The 24149-nt window shown below is 36.4% G+C and overlaps 2 protein-coding genes across 16 annotated transcripts; both read left to right on the top strand.

Annotated features, from left to right (window-relative positions):
- Positions 1965 to 22300, top strand: LOC107617698 (putative disease resistance RPP13-like protein 1). Of its 15 annotated transcripts, none has more exons than XM_016319532.2 (11): positions 1965 to 3025; positions 4052 to 5597; positions 18618 to 19514; positions 19801 to 19883; positions 20040 to 20080; positions 20354 to 20482; positions 20562 to 20719; positions 20810 to 20886; positions 20984 to 21101; positions 21178 to 21250; positions 21514 to 22300. In XM_016319532.2, exons 1-3 carry the CDS (start codon positions 2133 to 2135, stop codon positions 18897 to 18899), a joined length of 2721 nt encoding a protein of 906 aa, XP_016175018.2. In that variant the 5' UTR covers positions 1965 to 2132; the 3' UTR covers positions 18900 to 19514; positions 19801 to 19883; positions 20040 to 20080; positions 20354 to 20482; positions 20562 to 20719; positions 20810 to 20886; positions 20984 to 21101; positions 21178 to 21250; positions 21514 to 22300. The 15 variants fall into 15 exon arrangements, with proteins under 15 accessions (XP_016175018.2, XP_016175017.2, XP_020967854.1 ...); XM_016319531.2 differs by having other exon boundaries at positions 20984 to 21092; XM_021112195.1 differs by having other exon boundaries at positions 18618 to 18955; positions 19326 to 19514; positions 20984 to 21250.
- On the top strand, positions 5612 to 8316 carry LOC110267055 (putative disease resistance protein At3g14460). Its single transcript, XM_021112203.1, has 3 exons — positions 5612 to 6750; positions 7072 to 7256; positions 7613 to 8316. The coding sequence occupies exons 1-2, from the start codon at positions 5646 to 5648 to the stop codon at positions 7125 to 7127; spliced, it is 1161 nt and encodes a 386-aa protein (XP_020967862.1). The 5' UTR covers positions 5612 to 5645; the 3' UTR covers positions 7128 to 7256; positions 7613 to 8316.

Raw genomic sequence — 24149 nt, forward strand, 5'->3', positions numbered from 1 at the left:
AAGGGCCTTTTTCTTTAAATTACAAAATCACGACATATAAAGACATGCAACATGACTACAAAACAGATCCTAAACCCTCAACATATAATAACACATCAACGGTGGTGTGGATCCTAATAATGGCGCCTGTGTCCGGTACCACACAGTGGAGGCTGCATCTGGCACTGAGGTTGGGTAGGTCGAGGATCTCCCGTAGGCATGTGCTGAATAGTAGAATCCTATGGGGGGTGGTGGAGAAGGTGGAAGAGGCGGGACGTAGTATTCACCTGAGTACGGAACTGTGGTGTACTGATGGTGAGACGGTGGATCTGATGGAGGGGTAATTAGAGGCCATGAGGAGGTCAGCAACATATCATAGTCATACGATGGCGGAGTGGCATACTGTGCATATAACAACCCCAGTTTTTTTTAAAAAAAATAAATAATGAGTTCAGTTTATTTATGATCATTGTTGATAAAGAAATACAGATTATCGAGTTTGTACTTGTACTGGTGTTATGTAGGACATTTCATTAATTATTTTGTACCTCTGAAGTTTGTACTTGTTCTCCAAATTATCAACCTTGTTCTGGTACTGCTGTTATGTAGGATTTCGTTAATTATTTAACTTTGACCTCACGGTAGGACTATATTAAAACTAAATAAATTTTTTTTTTGAATTCAAATAAAAAATTTTAAACTTTAAAAACCAAAATAAAATTATACCCAAACATAAAAAATCAATTTAGTATTTTACCCCATATTAATTATCATTATCAAAAGGGATACATTATTTCATGTAGAGTTGTAGACCCACAGGTGTTACAAATCATTGAAAATTTTAATTATTGCATGTGGACCCAAGGCGCCACAAATCATTGAAAATTTTAATTATTGCCACAAAGAAGTGTTAAAAATTTACAGACTACAAGGTGTAAACGAAATTGCCAAAATTAAAAGTAAAATTCATATTCGTACATTAATTAATATTCTATCTCTTTGAGATGGTTGCTCTAAAGCCAATGAAAATTCCATAGTTAATACATTTTTAATTTAGTTTATAAATTTATCATAAGTATTTTATCTACACTTAACTATTCTAATATATCATTATTATTCTTTTCAGACCGATAAAATGATAAATCTTTGAAAGAACAATTCCTTATTATTATGTTGAGAATTAAGATTAGTAATGAAATCTTATAAAATTTGCGCAAGAAATAAATAAACGATTTTATAACAATTGTTATGTATATTATTAATTAATTATTGGAGGATGTTCCTATAAAGACACTTATGTGTCGTATTATTATTGGACGTATTAATGAATTGGTTATTTTTTAATTTTTTAATAAATTAGAATAAAACCGATTTTTTTATAACAATAACAATAAAGAATAAACCCAATTGTTATTAGATTCGGTTGAACCGACCAGTTTACATAACTAATTGGATTATATTTTTTTTTTTGTTTTTTTAAAACAAAAATAAGAGATATATTTGTCTTTTTTATAAAAAAATTTAAACATGATTCAGTTTAGATTGTGTAAATCGATCGGATCAAATCGAGTCTAATAATTATAATGCAGACAATTGTGTTTATTATTGTTGCTATAATAAATCGATTTTGTTCTGGTTTATTAAAAAATAAATTATTAATTAATTTAATAAAAATGTCTAATAATATCATAACACGTATAAATGTCTTAAAAAAAAGAAAGATATTTTTGGGGAGTGCTAGGTAAACAATGACCATCTTGAATAACATAAACAACCACTAATCAAATAAAAATACACTACATCATAATTTAATGTTACTAATTAAATTTAAGATTAATTTATTCTTTTAACCCTATTAATTTATATTATTTACACATTATTCAAAAATATTGTTAGTTACCTATACTTTTCCGATATTTTTAGTGTCGAAGTGGTCTCTTTAATTATTATCCATGTTTCAGCACTATACAAATATTAGACAAAAGCAAAGAACGTTGTTACTTTATTATTTGTGCTCTGCAAACTGAAAACACGAGATTCCATTTGCTTGAGAAAACCCAGAGACCTGAATACTTTATATTGATCTAGCTACAACAACTTCTCTCAACCCCTTTCATTCTTTTCTCAGCATCTGCTGCGCTTGATTTTGAATCATGACTTCAAAACTTGAAGGCGGAGCTTATCTCTCTTCTTTTGTTGATGTTATTTCAAAGAAACTATCTTCAATACTTGAAGATGACTCTGTCCTGGAAGGAAATGACTCTGCCCTGGAGTTGCTTGAAAGGTTGGATGAAATTCTGTGTGATGTTGAACCTGTGCTTGATGATGCTGAGCTGAAGCAGTTCCGTAACGATAGAGTGAAGAAGTGGCTTGTAGATCTCCAAGATGCTCTCTATGTGGCTGATGACTTTCTCGATGAACTCTCCACTAAAGCTGCCACTGCTACTCCAAGGGATCCAGGTAACTCTTATGACTGGTCTCGCCCTGTTGATTCAATTATTGAAGATAGTGGTGTCAATGTCATTGAAAAAATAGTTGCCAAACTGGAGTCTGTTGTACGACGAAAAGGTAAACTTGGACTGGAAAGGGGTGCCAAGTTGGACACATCATGGAGAATTCCATCCACATCTCTCGTTGTTAGTTCTGACGTATTTGGTCGGGACGAAGACAAGGAGAACATAATCAAATTGCTGTTAGATGATAGTACCTGCGATGCTGAATCACTTGTGACTGTGATTCCCATTGTGGGTATGGGCGGAATAGGAAAAACTACTTTGGCTCAACTGGTTTACAATGATCCCAAAGTTGTGGAAAATTTTGGCACTAGAGCATGGGTGTGTGTTGCTGAAAATCCTGACCTTGTCAATGTTACAAGGACAATATTAGGGGCAATAGATTCATCTCCTTGTAACATGGATAATTTTGATTTGCTTCAGACTAATTTGAAGGAAAAGTTAATAGGAAAGACTTTTTTACTTGTTTTAGATGATGTTTGGGACGATCGACGAGACATGTGGGAGGATTTTCTAAAACCTTTTCACTATGGGAATTGTTAGAATATAATTAGGATCAATTAGAATCAATTAGAATTATTTAGTATATCTGAATATTTATTATAGAATATTAGGTCTTTATTATTACGATTCTCTTAGCCCCTATAAATACCCTTCTATATTGTATCATTCAGACAACTTGAATATACACAAATCCTTCCTCCAGTTTTGTCTCTTCTTTCTAACATGGTATCAGAGCCATGGTATCCTCCTTGAAGAGGATATGTTGTTTTCCTTGCGGTGAAATCACCGTAGTTTTTGCATTTTTTTTCTATGTCATTCATCTTTCTATTTTGTCACTCCTTTGATACTTTTTCACCTCACCGACTAGCCTATTTTCTCTGTCTTCTGTTTTTTTTTCGAGTTGAATGATCAAACACCATTGTCATCTGCTGCTTACCTATTCTCATGAAGAAATCATATAGTTTTCGCTCTCTTTTGGCAGTTCCGTTTGTATTCTCTCGTGGCAGTTCCGTCTGCGTTCTCCCGTGACAGTTCCGTATGCGTGTTTCCTTGTGGCAGTTCCGTATGCGTTTCTTTCTGGCAGTTCCATCTGCACTTCCTTCAGACAAGCGGCAGTTCCGTCTGCGCTTCCTTCAGACAAGCGGCAGTTCCGTCTGCGCTTCCTTCAGACAAGCGGCAGTTCCGTCTGCGCTTCCTTCAGACAAGCGGCAGTTCCGTCTGCGCTTCCTTCAGACTAGCGGCAGTTCCATCTGCGCTTCCTTCCGGCAGTTCTGTCTGCACCCGTTTTATCAATTTATGCAGTTCTTTTTCTATTTATTTCATTGTTTTAAATATGTTTCAAACTCACTTGAGTTTGAGGGGGGATGTTAGAATATAATTAGGATCAATTAGAATCAATTAGAATTATTTAGTATATCTGAATATTTATTATAGAATATTAGGTCTTTATTATTACGATTCTCTTAGCCCCTATAAATACCCTTCTATATTGTATCATTCAGACAACTTGAATATACACAAATCCTTCCTCCAGTTTTGTCTCTTCTTTCTAACAGGAATAATGGGAGTAAGATTCTCCTAACAACCCGTAACGAAAATGTTGCTTCTGTGTTCGCACCTATCAATCTACATTATGGACTAAGTTTACTGTCAAATGAAGATTGTTGGTCGGTGTTTTTGAAGCATTCAACTATTTCTACTAATTCTAAACACTATGCAACTGTTGAACCCATTGGTAGAAAAATTGTTGAAAAGTGCAAGGGGTTACCTTTGGCTGTGAAGACACTTGGAGGCTTATTGCGCAACAAGGATAATAAAGAGGATTGGGAGAATATACTTGAATGTAAAATCTGGGAACTCTCTGAGGATGGTTGTAAGATTATTCCTGCGTTAAGAGTCAGTTATCATTACCTCCCATCGTCTTTAAAGCGATGTTTTGTTTATTGCTCTTTATATCCCGAGGATTATGAATTTGACAAAGACGAATTAGTCTTATTGTGGATGGCTGAAGATCTTTTACAACCAAAGGAAAACAACACATCAAAAAAGATTGGTTGTGCATATTTTGATGAATTAGTTGCAAGGTCATTTTTTCAACCTTCTAATACTAAGAGAGGGTTATTTGTAATGCATGATCTCATGCATGAACTAGCAACATTTTTTGCTAGAAAATTCTATTTCAAACTCGAGGTATCTGAGAATCTACACATGGTAGATAGCAAAATTCGACATTTGTCCCTTTTTTCAAATTATGAGGATACCATCACACTATTTGGAGAGGCCTGCAAGAGAGCAGTACACTTGAGAACAGCTTTAGATTTTTCTTCATATCGTCCATCAATTGATGTTGAAAGCAATCCTTTGCTCTTACAACAATTTAGAGTTTTCTCATTTCGTGTAAAGTCAGTACCTGATTCAATTGGCGAATTGATTCATTTACGTTATTTAAATCTCTCTGGCACATGTATTGTTACATTGCCAGAGTCAATATGTAAATTATACAATCTCCAAACTTTGAAGTTGCGGGGTTGTGTTGAGTTAGAGATGCTTCCCAGCCGCATGCAAGATCTAGTGAACCTTTGCCACCTTGATATTCGAGGTGCTTCTCGTCTGAAAGAGATACCCAAGGGAATGAACAAGTTAAAGCATCTACACTTCTTAAGTGATTATATCGTCGGCGAGCAAGAGAATGGGATGCGAGAATTGGGAACAATGGACAATCTCCATGGCTCATTTTGCATTTCCAAATTGGAGAACGTCAAGAATAGTGGTGAAGCTTTGGAGGCAAAGATGGGTAACAAGAAGCACATCAACACTCTAGAATTGAATTGGCTTCCAGATGGTGACATTGATGATGTTGAAACCGAAAGAGATATTCTTGACAAGTTACAACCTCATGAAAACTTGAAAGAGTTATCAATTAATGGTTATCCGGGTGAAAGATTCCCAGATTGGTTAGGCCTTTCTTGCTACTCCAATATGACCGAATTGAGTCTGGATAGTTGTATGAATTGTTGTGAGCTTCCTTCACTGGGACAGTTACCCTCTTTACAGCATCTGAAGATTTCTAAACTTGATGGGTTGGAGAAAATTGATTTAGAGTTTTACAACACACCCTTCAAATGTCTCGAAACTCTGGAAATTGAGTATATGTATAGTTGGCGGGAGTGGCATTTTCCTGATGAGTTTGATGGGTTTCCTCAGCTTAGAATCCTTGAAATAAGAAACTGTCCTGTGTTAAGTGGAGATCTGCCTTCTCACCTTCCGGCTCTGGAGGAACTTACCATTGATGGATGTAAAGAGCTTGCATATTCGCTGCCTAGGGCTCCCAAGCTTCACAAATTAGATGTAAAGTGCGACATGTTTCAAGGGTATGCGGGACTGCACCACGTAAACATTTCAGGAAGCCAGCGGGCGAAATTTGTATGGGAATGGCTGCTGCACATCCAACCACCACATGTCCAATGTCTGTACATCGATGATTGTCAGTCAGCGATATCAATTTCAGCAAATCATTTGCCAGCTTCATTACAATTTCTGGAAATCATTGATTGTTCAAAATTAACATTCTCGGAGCAACTGCAACACAAGTCGCTGACGAAGATACTTGTAGAGGACTGTGATTCACTGACGTTGTTTCCATTGGGGGACCTTCCAAATCTCAAGAAACTCACAATCAGTGAATGCAAAAATATGGAAAATGTTGAGGTGGCACATGCTCTTCCAAGTCTCCGTTGTTTAAACATCTCAGACTGCCCCAGTTTAGTATCCTTGCCGCCGCTAGAGTCGGCTGCGCCCCGCCTACAGGAGCTGGATATACGCAATTGCCCGGAAATCGATTGTTTTGCTGGGGAGTGCCTACCGCCGAGTTTGAAAAAACTTGTAATCGTTGAGTGCCAGAAACTAGCGAGTTGGATATCATCAAATGTTTTGCATAGTGAAGGCCTTACCCATCTTTGGCTTGGTTCATACTTTGATGTAAAGTCGTTCCCAAGAGAGGGTTGTCTTCCTGCTTCTCTCAAGTCTCTACAATTCTGGGACTTTCCAAATCTGGAGACGCTTGACTGCAAGGGGCTTCACCATCTTACCTCCCTCACATATTTAGCAATTAGATACTCTGAAAAGCTTCAGAATATCACAGAAGAACATTTGCTTGCCTCCATAAAAAAAATCTACATAGGGGAAGAATGTCCTTTGAGGAGCAAGCTGGAAGAGATGGAACAACTACGGATTCAATTGGGTTGTGACGAATCAGGTATGTGGTTTTGCTTTGATCTTTCCTAAACTCAGTGCTCTCCAATTACAATGCTAATTCTTTGCATCAAACATTTTCGTTCCCTTGTTAATACACCAACACAATGTCAATGTTTATTATCTTTTCATTCTTACCCATTTCTCTGTACTCTAGCTACCCGTTTCACTCACAAGTTTTACTTTTTGAATAAAAACTTGTTATGGGTGCCAATTTTTGCAATTTTTTAAAGGATGACAAATTAGATGCTTAGAAAAAACAAAAAAGTAAACTTTTTCATGATGGCTTCTTTGTTGCTTACCATATTTGTATGGTTTATTGCAGACTCAAGTGATGAGTATGCTTTGAAAGATGAGGATGCTACTTCTGATTCTGATTGATTAATGATTATAAATCTTAATTTATCTTTTTAATTATTTTTCTAATATTTAAAGTTAGAAAGATAATTAAGAAAGTGAATTAGAATTTTAATCATTTAATGTGCAATGAGAGCGGTCAACGGCATACAGGTAAGCATGAAGAAGATTATTTTTCTTTATTTGTGAAAAGCCATTCCAATTAGAAAGAAAAAGGCTTACTTTTTCTTATGCCATGAATTTTAATTTTTAAACCCTTTTTTTTAAGGAAATGTTTTGTAACAAAAAAAAATTTAGCCAAAATGAGCCAGAACTTAGCATTCATTAATGAACAATTAATGAATGTCAAATAAAGTAAGTTCTGGCTTGTTTTTTTGTCTTTCTAACATTACCGTTTTCTTTATTTCTGTCATCTTGAAAACTTAGATGAGTAACTAATTTTGAAAGTGCTCCGATCTATTTATCGATTTGTAATATTTATAAAAGTATTTTTTTTGTTGTTGTTGAAGTTATGGGAAGAGATGTTATGTTGGTAGACAGGTATAAAGATAATCCATATGACTGGATATGGGAGCCTTATTGGGACGACAAGTGGACACAATTAAGCAGTAGACTTAGCAATGATGACTTGGATCAGAATGACTTTAAACCACCAGCAGTTGTCATGGAGAATGCAGCTACACCAAAAAATGCTACTGCCTCATTAGACTTCCAGTGGGAGGATGATTATGCAGAAAACAATGAAACAGATGGATGAAGTCTGGTTGATTGTACCAGTTTTGATTTCCATAACTCAAAATAGTCTGCGAATAACTGAAATTTTTAATCAAATAAAATCAGCTGCTGCCAGAAACATTATTCTTGGAAAGCATTGTAATTCCATTAAGGGGTCAGAATTGGAATCCAAGCAACGACGATATTCATTTAATGAGGTTGTTGAGATGACCAACAACTTTGATAGTATTCTTGGCAGAGGTGGATTTGGAACAGTTTACCATGGCTTTATTGGGGATATTCAAGTGGCTGTCAAGATGCTTTCCCTATCATCGGTGCATGGATATCAGCAATTTGTTGCAGAGGCAAGTAGTGCTCAAAAATCAAAATAAAAGCGGAAGACATCTCAATCTAAATTATATTGTTGCTATGTTTTACAAAAACAAAAATTGGCTTTTTAATGACAGGTTAAGCTACTAATGAGAGTACATCATCGAAATCTAACTTCTCTTATTGGTTATTGCAATGAAGAAACTAATATCGGACTCATCTATGAATATATGGCAAATCGAAACTTAGATGAACATCTGTCGGCTGAGATCACAATTATTTCTATTATAGTATAGTTGAATTAGTGGAAAAATTGTTATAATTTCATGAAATTTTAAAAATGAATTTCTATATTTAAAAAGTTTGTAATTGATCTCATATTTTTAAAAAGTTTTTAATTAGAAAAATTCTATTACTTTATAATAGAGGATAACAAAGAATATTATTTTTCTTTTTCTAATCATGTATGTTATTCAACATATACATGTTAAAAGCTTTTAACACTATGAAATACATTGCTTTTTTTTACAGGAAAAAACAGTAGGGAAAAGTCCTTGAATTGGGAAGATAGACTTCGAATAGCATTAGATGCCGCCCAAGGTTGGCGCAAGAAAAATAATTTATATGTAAATTTAATTTCTTCGTCAAATTTTAGTTTTTAACTGATAACTATCTATACATGGTGGAAACTAAAATTCAGGATTGGAATATCTGCATAATGGCTGTGAGCCACCTATAATCCACAGAGATGTAAAATGCATAAATATTCTGTTAAAGATTAATCAAAGAAATTTTATTAGAGATAACGAAAAATTAACTAACCAAATTATTATTCGATTGGTCATGTTAGGTTCACGACATCAAACAGATTGACAGAAAAAAGTGATGTGTATAGTTTTGGAGTAGCTCTACTAAGGATAATCACAAGTCAAGCGGTGATAATGGTAAGGGAAGACATGATTCATCATATAAGTCAACGGGTTAACTCCATGGTTGCTGAAGGGGATATAACAAAAATTGTTGATTCAAGGTTACAAGGAGATTTTAACAGTAATTCAGCATGGAGAGTAGTTGAAATAGCAATGGCTTCTGCGTCTGCCATTTCGGTGGAAAGACCATACATGAGTGATATAGTGAAAGAACCAAAGGAGTGTTTGGCTGCAGAGTTAGCCCGAAAATATGATAGCTGTGAACTTCAAAATGAAGATTTAGGTGGGCAGGGCAGTCTCAACTTGATTAGTAGTGATATGACTCCCTTAGATAGGTAGGTTCATAGTTCATTCCAAATTAATACTAGTGCGATAAATAAAATGGCTTGGAAATTGTGGTGCATTTTAAGTTATTGCATATCTTAAAATGTATATTTCATTATTTTGTTTTCATTCTCTCCCGAAGTTATGGCATGTTCTCCAAATGTATATTTTCTGCACCAAGATTTTATTTTTTGCATCAGAAATTTCATGCAGATATATTTTTTTTTCAAGTGTCCGTCAGTGAAGGAATATATAGATAAATAGCTTAGACAGTACAAGGCAGATGTAGTCTTAACAGAATTCAGGTAATTTCTGTTAAAGGGAACTTTCTGTTATTTTTGTTTTCTGGTGTAACAAACTCTTAGCTATAGTAGTACGAGCTCTGCTATATATATACACATAGCTGTACTTGTAAAACAATTACAATCAATAATTCAGTTCATTTTCATCACTTTTTTACAGTAGAACACACAGCTATAATTTGCAATTTAATGCCTGAGCATGTGACTAAATTGTGATGTTTAATTCAGACACTCTCGAGTTTGTTGATAAATGAGGTTTTATTTGTTGATGTTACAGTACTCTTGGATCTTATCAAGGTAACCTTATATTCAGCTTGTATTTGCACAACCACCAATATAATTGCGAGTCAGTTATCATTTCTTATTATCTTGTGTCCTTACAAAGGTTGTGAACATCTTCCATTAGCTTTCTCAACTTTGGATCATCACCTTGTGCAAACTTGATTTGTTCTATTAGAGAAGACTGAGATCGTACATAAGCTAAGAGTGGTCCTGACCCTTCGAGCTTAAAGTATACACCCTCAGATTCCAACTTGTGAATCTCTTGCACTAAAGGTCTCCTTGATAGAGCAATTGGACTCAAACTACACATAGATTTTCTACTCAATGCATCAGCAACTACATTAGCCTTACCTGGATGGTATAAGATGGTACAATCATAATCCTTAAGCAACTCCATCCATCTATGTTGTCTGAGGTTAAGATCTTTTTGTTGAAAGATGTACTTTAAACTCTTGTGATCTATATAAACCTCACATGTTTCACCATAAAAATAGTGTCTCCAGATCTTTAAGGCAAAAATCACTTCTGCCATTTCTAAATCATGAGTTGGGGTGATTCTGCTCATGCTTCTTAAGTTGTCTAGATGCATAGGCGATGACTCTACCATGTTGCATAAGAACACATCCAAGTCCAACCTGAGATGCATCACAATATACTGAATCTCCTCCAGATCCTGAAGGTAAAACTAGAACTGGGGTAGTAGTCAAACACTTCTTAAACTTTTGAAAGCTTTATTCACATTCATTAGTTTACTGAAATTTTACATTCTTCTGAGTCAGCTTGGTCAAAGGAGCTGATATCTTTGAGAAATCTTTGGCAAAACGTCTGTAGTAGGCTGCCAATCCTAAAAAGCTACAGATCTCTTTTACTAATGTAGGTCTTGGCCACTGTTGGATGGCTTCCACTTTCTTTGGATCCACTTTGATTCCATCCTTTGATACAACATGACCTAAGAATGCTACTTGGTCCAACCAAAACTCACACTTAGAAAATTTTACATACAGTTTGTGATTTCTTAGAGTTTGCAAAACAACTCTTAGATGATGTTCATGTTCTTCTTCACTCTTGGAATATACTAGAATGTCATCAATAAAGACAATCACAAAGTGATCTAAAAAAGGCTTGAATACACGGTTCATCAAGTCCATAAAAGCAGCTGGGGCATTGGTTAAACCAAAGGGCATCATCAAAAATTCATAGTGCCCATATCGAGTTTGAAAAGCCGTTTTTGGAATGTCTTCTCCCTTAATCTTTAATTGATAGTATCTAGAACGAAGATCTATCTTGGAAAAACAAGAAGCTCCTTGGAGTTGGTCAAACAAATCATCAATCCTTGGTAAGGGATACTTGTTGCGAATAGTTACTTTGTTAAATTGCCGATAATCGACACACAATCGTATTGAACCATCCTTTTTCTTTACAAAAAGGACCGGAGCTCCCCAAGGAGAAGTACTAGGACGGATAAATCCCTTGTCTAATAACTCTTGTAACTGAATTTTCAACTCTCGTAATTCCGCGAGAGCCATGCGATAAGGAGGGATTGACACAGGATAAACCCCTGGGGCTAGGTCTATGGAAAACTCTACCTCCCGATCCGGTGGTATGCCTGGTAGTTCCGCTAGAAATACATCTAAAAATTCTCTAACCACGGGAACTTGATCTATGCTAGGTACTTTGGCTTCAACGTCCCTAACTACTGCAAGAAATCTTTAATTTCCTTTATCCATCAAGTGTAAAGAACTTATAGAAAAGATAAGATCAGACAAGGTAGAACAACCTTCACCAAAGAAAACAAAGGGTGGATGGTGCGAAAATTCTAACCACAAACTAACCGGCAAGTGCACCGGGTCGTACCAAGTAATACCTCAGGTGAGTGAGGGTCGATCCCACGAGAATTGTTGGACTAAGCAACAATGGTTGATTAATTTACTTAGTTAGACAAGTAGAAAATGGTGTTTGAAGGTTCAAAAGCATTAACAGTAAATTCAGAATATTAATAAAGCAAGTAGTAAATTGAGGTGAATAATATATGGAGAAAACAGTTAAGGCTTCAGAGATATCTATTTTCTTGATTGACTTTCTTATTAACTATTTTAATCATGCAAGATTTAATTCATGGCAAACTATATATAAGAGGATTATACGTCACGTATCTCGTTAAGTCCAGATAATTAGAAATTTAGGAGAATATATTTTCAAGCTGTTGTTCAAGTAAAGAGCTTTTCTAAGTTATACAAGAACTCAATTAGAAAAAGGGTCATACTTCCGTTCCACCCAAATTCATAAGATAAAGAACGAAAATAATTTTTGAATTATAAATCAGTACATGAATTAAAATAGAAAAATAATAGTATCAATCCATACAATAGACAGAGCTCCTAACCTTAACAGTAGAGGTTTAGTTGCTCATGGTTCAGAGAGAAAACTAGGATTCAGGTAAATTGGGCTGAGGTAGAATAATCCCCAGAAGAGAAGTTTCTTTTCTCTTTTATATCTAATCCTAATTAATTTAAAATCTATTTTTTAAAACTAAAATAATATCTTTTCCTATTTTAAAATAAAAATAAAGTTTAAATCAGAATTAATTAAATAATCTGTGCCTTGTAACGTGGGGACCACTTGGCTTCACTAGGATCCACGCCTAACTTGGCAAAGAGCTGCGCCTAACTTCATGCTGTTCACCACACAAGGCGCCTAACTTGAACTGAAGAGGAAACAATGCGCCTTACTTGAGATGGGAGTGCGCCTTACTTGAAGTGGCCAGGGTGTGTTGGTGTGCATTGCTTGAGAACTGCGCCTTACTTGAAGGAAGTAACTTCTCTTGCGTGTTGTTGTTGAGCATTGCGCCTAACTTGAGAAATCTCAAGTTAGGCGCAGTCTTGGCAGAATTAATGGAAAAGAAGTATGAACTATTATATATCGTTGGAAATCTCTGGAAGTTAGCTTTCCAACACCACTAGAATCACGTCAATTGGACCTCTGTAGCTCGAGATATTCAGGTTTGAGTGCAGAGAGTTTAGGGTTGACAGCATCATTCGCTTTCTTCTCTTTTTTTGCGGAAACTCCATCAAATCCAGTCGAATGCTACCCAAAATAAACAAAATTGTACACGACTCAAAGTAGCATCCATAGTGTCTAAAAGATAATTAATTCTTGATTAAACTCAATAAATTGAATGCAAATTCACTAGGAAAAGATAGGAAAGATGCTCACGCATCAGTGGAATGCCCGGAATATCAAATTTCACTGTTTTGGAGAAGCAACTTACATTGGCATGATAAGAGGATAACCAATCCATACCCAAGATGACATCAAATTCATCCATCATTTCAAGAAGGATCAAATCAACTAAGGTATCAACAGTGTTCACTCTAACAATGCAAGATCAATAAACATACTGAACTATTGTAGAAACTCCTAGTGGAGTACCAACATAAAATGGACAGTCTAATATTTAAACTTGCTTATCTAAACGAGATGCAAAATATGGGGATATATAAGAGTGATGAGAACCCGGATCAAACAATACTTGAGCATCTAAGGAGCAAACTTGTAAGGTACCTGCTATCACTGCATTTGAAGCCTGAGCATCCTGACGGGTTAAAGCATGAATTTGTGACTGACCTTTGCCACCTTGTGCTGCACCTTTGTTGTTAGACCCTTGACCACCAGATCCTCCACCTGCACCCTTAACTAATGGAGCTGAAGAATTTCCAGGCGACATAGCTGAGAAAGATGGAGTGGATGTTGCAAGTAGTGCTGAACTTTGAATGGAACTTCCCCGAGGATGAGGACAATCTCTACAAAGGTGACCAATCTGTCCACAACCATAACATGCTCCAGTAGTCTTGAAGCATGCTCCAGACTGATATTTCCCACAATGCTGACATGGTGACCTAAGAATTTTTGAAGGCTTGGATCTCTGCATGTTTGGTTCAGATGTACTCCTAGCTCGACTCCCCGAGGCTAAGGTATCCTTTGAGGCAGCTTCAGAATGGTTTACCCCACCTGATTGTGTTTGTGGGCGATTATGATGACCTGATATGCCCCCATAGCTTGATCCTCAAGAAAATGCTCCTTGTATCCTTTTCTTTTTACTAATTTCTTTGTTCACTCTCCTTTCCTCCAATCCAGCTTCAATACCGTAAGCATCATTTACAATTTCTGAATAGGTCATGCTCCCAACCATGGGTGAAAGAGCGGTGAAGTAAGGGTTTGCTAGTCCTCGAACAAATCTCTTGACTCTCATGATATCCGGAGTCACTAAGTGCTCAGCATATCTAGAAAGCTCAATGAAACGATTCTCATCTGCATCACAGACATACCAGGAGTTTGCCTAAACTTTTCAAAATCAGCAACATTTTTCTCCTTTATGCTAGTAGGAAGGAATCTTTCCAAAAAGATCTTAACAAACTCATCCCACAAAGAGGTGGCATTCGACGTGCCCTTCAACTTTGAAGAAGTGTTTCATACCAATGATAAGCATGCCCTGTTAAATTGTATGTAGCTAGATCTACCGTTGTATCATCTGGGCATCTGAGGGCTCGAAAAGCTTTGTTTAAGCTATCAATAAAGAGCTGAGGATCGTCCTCCAGAAGATTTCCAGAGAAGGTAGGTGGATTCAGCTTAAGGAAAGATTGGAGAGTGACAGCTCGTTCCCCAAGAGGTTGTTGGTTTTCTTGATTAGGAACATTTGGCCCCGCAGAAGGTGGGGCTTTAACCTCTCTTCGATCAGTCAAGGACTCCACAAGATTATTAATAGCTTGATGAAGTCCTCGTATCTCAGCAGCAACATTCACTGGCTCTTCTGTAATAGTCGCACCTCTGCCTCGCCCTATTGGTCTTCTACGACCACCACCCCATTGACTGAGTGGGGGAGAAGGTGTTCTATTAGTTTCAACATTAGGAGCATTACGCGCTCCTGCCCGTGGAGTAGGAATACGACGTTTAGGTGGCATCTTCCACCTAAGAATGAATGATTATATCAAATACAAATAGGCTCAAACACAGAAAACAATGAAAACACACTTTAAAGGTGAACATTCCTATAAATCCTTAGTAACATCACAACTTGTGAAAATGGGCAGGCTTCCATTTACACAATCATGATCTTACTATAAAACAACAACTCCATATTACACAGGAAAACCTGAGCTCTGATACCAATTTGTCACAACCCACTCTAACTGTGACTGGCGCTTAGGAAAATCTTCCCAAGCAAGCCTCAAAAATCGATATTATAGAAAACAGAACAAATAGAATTTTCGATTATACTAAAAGGCAACACATTCTCAACCTCATATTTAAAACATACTGAACATATTTATATAAAATTCGACTTAAGTATTTACAGCAAAACATAGTCTATTAGCTTCATCTACCAGAATATTTACAAAGCAACAGACTCAAGTCACTAAAATCGGATCCTGCTTGTGTCACATGGAGCAGTTTAACAAGTCTAAAGAGTTTTAAAACTATTTACACAAAACATCAAGCCCTTAAACAGTAATTTTTATAACAGTTTAACAGTAATTTTTATAAGCTCTCAACAAAATATCAAGCCAAGTTTATAATGAAAAATTTAGGTACATTGGACATTGGAGTAAGACATAGTTATGTTAAAAACCTTATTGGCAATAGAGTTATATCTATAAACTTTATAAGGTCAGAATAAAATCTTGCATATTCTTTAACGAAAGGATTGACAAAAAATTTGGTGTTTAAAACATCAAAAGGGATGGAACTAAAATCCGTATTTTAAATAAACAAATCCTAAGAAGGAATAGTATAGAAGCGGACGTAGGTTTTTTTTTTTCTCCTATTCCGGGTCAACTTTAAAATTCGCATAGTAGTTGTAAAACATAGCTGTAATTTTTAATTTAATGTCTGAGCACGTGACTATACTAATTGTGATGTTTAATTTAGACACACTCGAGTTTGTTGATAAATGAGGTGTTAGGTGTTCATGTTACAGTACTCTTGGATCTCATCAAGCTAACCTTATATTCAACCAGAGTAACTTGTATTTCCTGGTTCAATTAATTATTGCACATGTTTCAGCACTATACAAGTATATAATACTAAGCAAAGAACATTGATAGTTCACTACAAAACGCATATACTTGAGATCCTTTGACCCAGAGATCTGAATACATTATATCGATCTAGCTACAACAACTTCCCTCAACCCCTTTCATTCTTTTCTCATCATCTGCTGCATCTGATTTTGCATCATGGCTTCAAAACTTGAAGGTGGAGCTTATCTCTCTTCTTTTGTTGATGCTATTTCAAACAAGCTGTCTTCAATACTTGAAGATGACTCTGCCCTAGAGTTGCTTGAAAGGTTGGATGAAATTCTGTGTGATGTTGAACCTGTGCTTGATGATGCTGAGCTGAAGCAGTTGAGTGACAAGAGAGTGAAGAAGTGGCTTGTTGATCTCCAAGATGCGCTCTACATGGCTGATGACTTTCTCGATGAACTCTACACTAAAGCTGCCACTGCTACTCCGAGGGATCCAGGTAACTCTTATGACTGGTCTCGCCCTGTTGATTCAATTATTGAAGATAGTGGTGTCAATGTCATTGAAAATATAGTTGGCACGCTAGAGTCTCTTGTTGAACGAAAAGATAAGCTTGGTCTGGACAAGAGTGTCAAGTTGGACACATCATGGAGACTTCCATCCACATCTCTTGTTGTAAGTTCTGACATATTTGGTCGGGACGAAGACAAGGAGAACATAATCAAATTGCTGTTAGATGATACCTGTGATGCTGAATCACTTGTGACTGTGATTCCCATTGTGGGTATGGGCGGAATAGGAAAAACTACTTTGGCTCAATTGGTTTACAATAATGCCGTAGTCATGGGAAAATTTGACACTAGAGCATGGGTGTGTGTTGCTGAAAATCCTGACCCTGTTCATGTTACAAGGACAATAATAGGGGCAATAGATTTTTCTCCCTGTATCCTTGATAATTTTGATTTACTTCAGACTAATCTGAAGGCAAAATTGACAAGAAAGACCTTCTTGGTTGTTTTAGATGATGTCTGGCATGATCAACGAGACATGTGGGAGGATTTCCTAAAACCTTTTCGGTATGGGAATAATGGGAGTAAGATTCTCCTAACAACCCGTAACGAAAATGTTGCTTCTGTGTTTGCACCAAACAATCTACATTATCGACTAAATTTATTGTCGAAGGAAGATTGTTGGTTGTTGTTTTTGAAGCATTCATCTGTTTCTACTAATTCTAAACAATATACAACTCTAGAAATAATTGGTAGAAAAATTGTTGAAAAGTGTAAAGGATTACCTTTGGCAGTGAAGACACTTGGAGGTTTATTGCGCAACAAGCATAATGAAGGGGATTGGGAGAATGTACTTAAAAGTGAAATTTGGGAACTCTCCAACAGTAAAATTGTTCCTGCATTAAGAGTCAGTTATCATTACCTCCCTTCATATTTAAAGCGATGTTTTGTTTATTGCTCTTTATATCCCAAGGATTATGAATTTGACAAAGACGAATTAATCTTGTTATGGATGGCTGAAGATCTTTTACAACCAAAGAAAAACAACACATTAAAAAATATTGGTTGTGCATATTTTGATGAATTAGTTGCAAGGTCATTTTTTCAACCTTCTAGTAGTGAGAGAGGGTTATTTGTAATGCATGATCTCATGCATGATCTAGCAACGTTCTTTGCTGGGAAATTCTTTTTCAAACTCGAGGGATTTGAGAATCTACACGGAGTAGATAGCAAAGTTCGTCATTTGTCCGTTTCTTGGGATATCATCACGTCATTTGGAGAGGCCTGTAAGAGAGCAGTACACTTGAGAACAGCTTTAAATTTTTCTTGGTATCGTCAATCAATTGATGTTGAAAGCAAACCCTGGCTCTTACAACAACAATTGAGAGTTTTGTCATTTCCTATAAAGTCATTGCCTGAATCAATAGGTGAATTGATTTATTTGCGTTATTTAAATTTGTCTGGAGCATGTGTTGTGACATTGCCAGAGTCAATATGTAAATTATACAATCTCCAAACTTTGATATTGGGGATTTGTTATGAGTTAGAGATGCTTCCCAGCCGCATGCAAGATCTTGTGAACCTACAACACCTTGATATTCGAGGTGTTTGTCGTCTGAAAGAGATGCCAAAGAAAATGAGCAAGCTAAAGCATCTAAACTTCTTAAGTTATTATATCATCGGCGAGCATGAAGAGAATGGAATAAGAGAATTGGGAACACTGGACGATCTTCACGGCTCATTTCACATTCTCAACTTGGAGAAGGTCAAGAATAGTGATGAAGCTTTGGAGGCAAAGATGGGTAACAAGAAGCACCTCAACACTTTGAAATTGCAATGGCTTCCATTAGGTTACATTTACACCGATCACGTCAAAATACTTGAGGAGTTACAACCTCATGAAAACTTGAAAGAAATGTCAATTGAGGGTTATTGGGGTGAAACATTCCCAGATTGGTTAAGCCTTTCTCGCTACTCCAATATGACCAAATTGAGTCTGAATGATTGTGAGAATTGTTGTGAGCTTCCTTCACTGGGACAGTTACCCTCTTTACAGCATCTAAAGTTATCTAATTTTTATTCATTGGTGGAAATTGGTTTAGAGTTTTACAACAAAAACGATGGATCATTTCGGCAGGAAACACCCTTCAAATCTCTTGAAACTCTGAAATTTCACAAAATGTATAGTTGGGAGGAGTGGCATTTTCCTGATGGGTTTGATGGTTTTCCTAAACTTAGAAGCCTTTCAATGAGATACTGTCTCAAGTTAAGAGGAAGTCTGCCAGCTCACCTTCCGGCTCTGGAGGAACTTGCCATTGTTGAATGTTCAAAGCTTGTATGTTCGCTGCCGAGGGCTCCCAAGCTTATATGGCACCACACACGTTAGACATTTCAGAAACCCAGCTGGCGCAACGTGTTGGAGTGGGTCCCCCACCTGCAATCGCTACATCTTTAATTGTTGGTCGCTGATATCAATTTCAGCAGATTATTTGCCGGCTTCACTAACGGAGATACGTGTACGGGGGTGTGATTCACTGTCGTCGTCTCAATTGGGGGTCAAGAAATTCACAATTATTGAATGCGGAAGCATGGAATGTGTTGTGGTGCCACAGGCTCTTCCAGGTCTCCGTTATATATGGATCTCAGCCTGCTGCAGTTTAGTATCCTTGCCGGCACTAGGGTTGGCTTGGCTGCGCCCCCACCTGGAGGAGCTGCATATACGCGATTGCCAAGAAATCGATTGTTTTGCTGACGAGTGCCTCCCCGAGAGTTTGAAAACTCTTAAAGTCAAGCAATGCAAGAAACTAGCGAGGTGGATAACATCAAAGGGTTTGCAGAGTCAAGGCCGCCTTACCCGTCTTTATCTTTGTGGGTTTGATGTAAAGTCGTTCCCAAGACAGGGTTGCCTCCCTGCTTCTCTCGAGTCTTTAAGAAAGTGAATTAGAATTCTAATCATTTATACATCATTTAATGTGCAATGAGAGCAGTCAACGGCATACAGGTAAGCACATACTTCATGAAGTAGATTATTTTTCTTTATTTGTGAAAAGCCATTCCAATTAGAAAAAAAAGGCTCACTTTTCTTATGCCATGAATTTTAATTTTTAAACCCGTTTTTCTTTATTTCTGTTATCTTGAACACTTTGACGAGTAACTAATTTTGAAAGTGCTCCAATCTATTTATCGATTTGTAATATTTATAAAAGTATTTTTTTAATTTATCTTAATCCCGCCTAAAGCATTGGTCTAAACCCAGATTTTATTTATTAAGGTTCTATGTTTTTCAGCATACTGTTGGATCAGGTCTTCCAGATTTGCACTCATGGAATTCTCTCTTGTGTTACTCATCTGACTTTTATCATTCGGTGAGGTGGGTGGTTATGCAAAAACTGAATGTTAGTGTCCCAGTATACTTCTCTATGTTAATATTTAGTTATTTACAATCTCTAATATACTCATAGTCATAGGGTGTTACAGAGTTTGTGAGTGACAAATGAAATGAAATGTTGGCTTTTATTAATAATAGGGAGGATTGAAGAGTCAACATTAATACAAGGATGAGGCAAGGTGAGAATGGGATTGCAATGAAGTACGTTTGCATTGTCCATGTCTTGCAATTGCTACTACCTCTTGCGCTTGTTATTTTGTCTAAACGATTTATAATATTTATGAAAGTATAGTTTCAATTGATCTTAATTCCATGTAAAGCGCTAGCCTGAATGTAGATTTTATTTATTGGCAAGCTTCTATGATATAAGCATTGGTGGACTTATTTGATTTAGGCAGTTGCCAATGATGGATTTTTCACTTGTTTGATATTTGATTTTTTATTTTCATCAGGTTCAGTATCTTGTTATGTAGTATATTCTTAGGAAATTGAGTACTTCCTGGCTACAAACCTCAGTATGATAAAAACTCATCATGATCCGCGAAAACACAGAAGGAGAGTACAGTGGGCTTGAACATCAGGTAAGCTTTACAACAGTTGATGTTAAATACTATCAACCATGTTCTGATTAATATATCTTTCAGTATTATTGTTTAACAGGTTGTGAGAGGTGTAGTAGAAAGTCTCAAAATCAATATACGCCAAGCAAGTTTAAGGGTCGATGAGTATGCTTTTCACTATGCCAAAAAACATGGAAGAGGGTATCTGCTATTCACAAGGCCAACATTATGCAGAAGACTGAAGGTCTTTTCCTCAAGGTCTATCATTATGTTCAAATTACCTACAGATATCTATCTAATTTTATTTGTGAATCCTAATAGTAACCTTTTATTTTGAAATTTGTTTAGGTGCTGTCGTGAGGTTGCGGTGAAGTATCTTGATATAAAAGTATGAGGAAGTTGTCATTGACAATTGCTGCATGATGGTATACTTGTGAACTTGGATTTAGGGTGTAACTGTATTTGGAAATTCATTTTGAGTTTGAAAATTGAATTACTCTCATTCATTTTTATAATTTACAGCTTGTGAAGATTCCGGCTCTTTTTGATGTACTAGTGATGCCAAACCTTTATGGTGACAATATTAGTGACCTTTGAGCTGGCTTGGTTGGGGGTTTGGGCTTGCACCAAGGTAAAACAGGTCGATCAGCAAAAGCTAGAAGTTACAGTCTTATCATCTCACACCATTCCGTCATTCTGATTCATACATGTTTCAGCTGCAACATTGGTGAGGGAGGTATTGCACTAGCTGAGGCTGTATATGGTTCAGCACCTGATATTGCTGGAAAGGTAAGCTGCAAAGTTCTTTCTCAACCTTATATATTATCCGTTATGGATCTTTTCACCTTATTATGAACTCATTACAGAATATGGGATTTGAATGCTTGTTTCATGAAAGTGCTTAATATCAGTTTGCCCTCTGTGATTTCATAAAACTAATTTGGTCTTCTCTTTCTTAAAAGAACAAATTGTGAATAGTGATTGTTGTCAATTTACTTATCCGGTAGTGGTCACAAACATGTTCTAACCTTGGAAACTTTGTGCTTGTGTAGAATTTGGCAAATCCAACTGCTTTACTGCTGAGTGGTGTTCAATGTTGCGCCATTTGAATCTCCATGACAAAGCTGACCTAATTCAAAATGCCATCCTCAACACAATTGCAGAAGGGAAGTACCAAACTGCTGATCTTGGAGGCAAAGCAAAGACAACCGAGTTCACCAATGCAATCATTGACCATCTCTAAATTCTGCTCGAGTAGGCAAGGAATTGCTGCTAATTTTGTTTTCTGTTAATTTCCTATTTATCTTTTGCCCAGCTTTTTTCGAGGAGTAGGAATACCTCAGCATAATGGAAAAACTCATCTAAGGTTGTGACCTTATAATCACCAGGCATGGGCAAGCCTTAAAATATTCTTTGGCCTTGAGAGTTGAGAGGGTTGGAGTCTCTTACACAGTTACACTTCTAAAATGCACTTTGTCTGATAACCCTCCTTAGTCCATTTTGGTATTCCTTGTCAATAATATAGTTAAATAAATGAAGTACCATTAGTTTGTTTTTATATTTGTTTTGTCTTTTTCTCCCTCTAATTGCTCCCTTTATTTTAATCTGTATTTGCACAACCACCAATATATTGGTGACTAAGACTTTGTTTATTTGGAGTGAAGTAGAAGGGAAATAGAGGAGAGGGGAAAGAAGTTGCAAATTTTGATGCCTAATTTTGTAAAGAAAATTTTCCAATTTATCTTCCTCCTCTATTTCTCTTCAATCAAACAAAGCCTAAGTGTACATGTCAATATCTTTTAGTTTTTTGAAATATTTCTTATTATATTTGTCCTTGTGAAAAAAAAAGGATCTAAATACCCTAAAACTTCCACTTGGATCAAGGTAAGTTCTGGTCTCACAATGTCAGCTAGTTCACGAGGAGGAAATTTGACTAGAAATCATGGATTTGTGTTGCTGTAAATTTCGAGGTTTTTAATGTTAAAAAAGATTGTGATAGTAATAATAACTTGTAATTTTTGTGACATGAATAAGGTAAACAAAGATTCAATTTACACTACTTTTCTTTTGTGTTTCATGGATTTCCAATTTGTCATGGAAAGATAAACGAACTTTCCAGGTCTGTCGAGGATTCTTTTGAAATTGTTGATCACATGTCGGATACTTCATAGAATTAATACCATCTTTGCTTAGAATCCAACTGTGATCCCATTTGATTACTATGATCCCGTCAGAGCGAAAAACTCTTCTCTGTCAATCAGTTAGTTCCCTCACATATATATAAGATTGTGCTTTTGTATCTTGTGCATAATCAATGAATGAATCTATTCAGTTTCATATCATCTGTCTCACGAAGTCTTTAAGCTCTTTTTTCCGACACATTCTAGTTCACATTTTTATTTTGCAGCTCCTTCAATAATGCCTAGTGTCAATAGGGGCCTTGAGATTTCCATGTGGGAAATAAGATAATTTGTGTTCGCTTAACTAGTTTGGTTATACAATTTTTCATTTGTAAGGTGAGCCTATATGAACAATCAGTTATTATGATATATTTCTATCAAATGTGGGGACTGAAATTTTATGTTAACAGTTACATTGCAAGACATGATTTTGATAAAAGTTCATATTTAATACTCAAGTATGAATATCCATGTTAGAAGGGTATTATTGAGTCATTTAAATAATATAATATAATCAAGTATGTATAATGTAAATAGTTTTAGCTTTTGAGAGATGCAAAGAGGTACCAGTGAAAGCGGCATCATCATGTAGAAGAAAAATAAATTAGAGGGCAAGTTACTTAAATAAAATAAATGGCAATCAAAATTACCCATATACAATTTTTATATAAGGGTTACTTATATACACTTTTTTCATTATTTTATGTAAATCACTACGGAGTGTAGCGGTTTATAAAAATAATAGAAACCACTATAGGTTAACGTGATTTTCATGCAGCACGTGAATTATCAAAAACCGCTACAGAGTGTAACGATTTCTGAAGGAGGTAGGTGAAGTAAGCATAATCCGTTGCTATAAACCTGTAACGTCCTGAAGGCCACACCAGAGGAAAGAGAGATCGAGCAGAGAGAGATAGAGAGAGCAGTGACGCTGCCGTCGCTGTTGGGGCTGTCGCGGTGGTTGCCGTCATCACTGAAGGAGCTCGTCGCTGAGTTGCTGTGTCGCCGCCGAAGGAGAGCTCGTTAGAAAGCTGCTGTCCTGTCCGGCCGTGCTCTATCCTCCATTCTTCCTCACTGGAGCCTTCCGCCACTACCCTTGCTCTTTGAAAATGTTGTAGGAATCGTTTCGCACCTCTGTCAGTTCTATTTCACCACCGTTTTAACCTGGTTAGTAGTTGCTTATTCTGTTTTATTTTTGCTACTGTTTTACCATAGTTGCTGATGTTGTCGTCGGTCCTCTGCTTTTAGCCGTTGTTGTTTCTGTTCTGTTGTGCCCCTGTTCGTTGTTCTACTTGCCTATTGGAGCTGCCGCTGCTCCGGTCCAAATTTTGCGCTCTTTCATACCCTTTAGTTTGGTGCTCCGGGTTTGGTCTCTTCGATCCATTAGGACCAAGTTGTGAGTAGGCCTTATATTTATAACCGATAACTTTTTTATTTATGTAATTCTGAGTTTTTAATTATATTTATAAAACTATTGTTGAAGAACTTTGATTTGATTAAAATAATTA

This window comes from Arachis ipaensis, chromosome B09 (assembly GCF_000816755.2).
Source record: "Arachis ipaensis cultivar K30076 chromosome B09, Araip1.1, whole genome shotgun sequence".
NCBI lineage: Eukaryota > Viridiplantae > Streptophyta > Magnoliopsida > Fabales > Fabaceae > Arachis > Arachis ipaensis.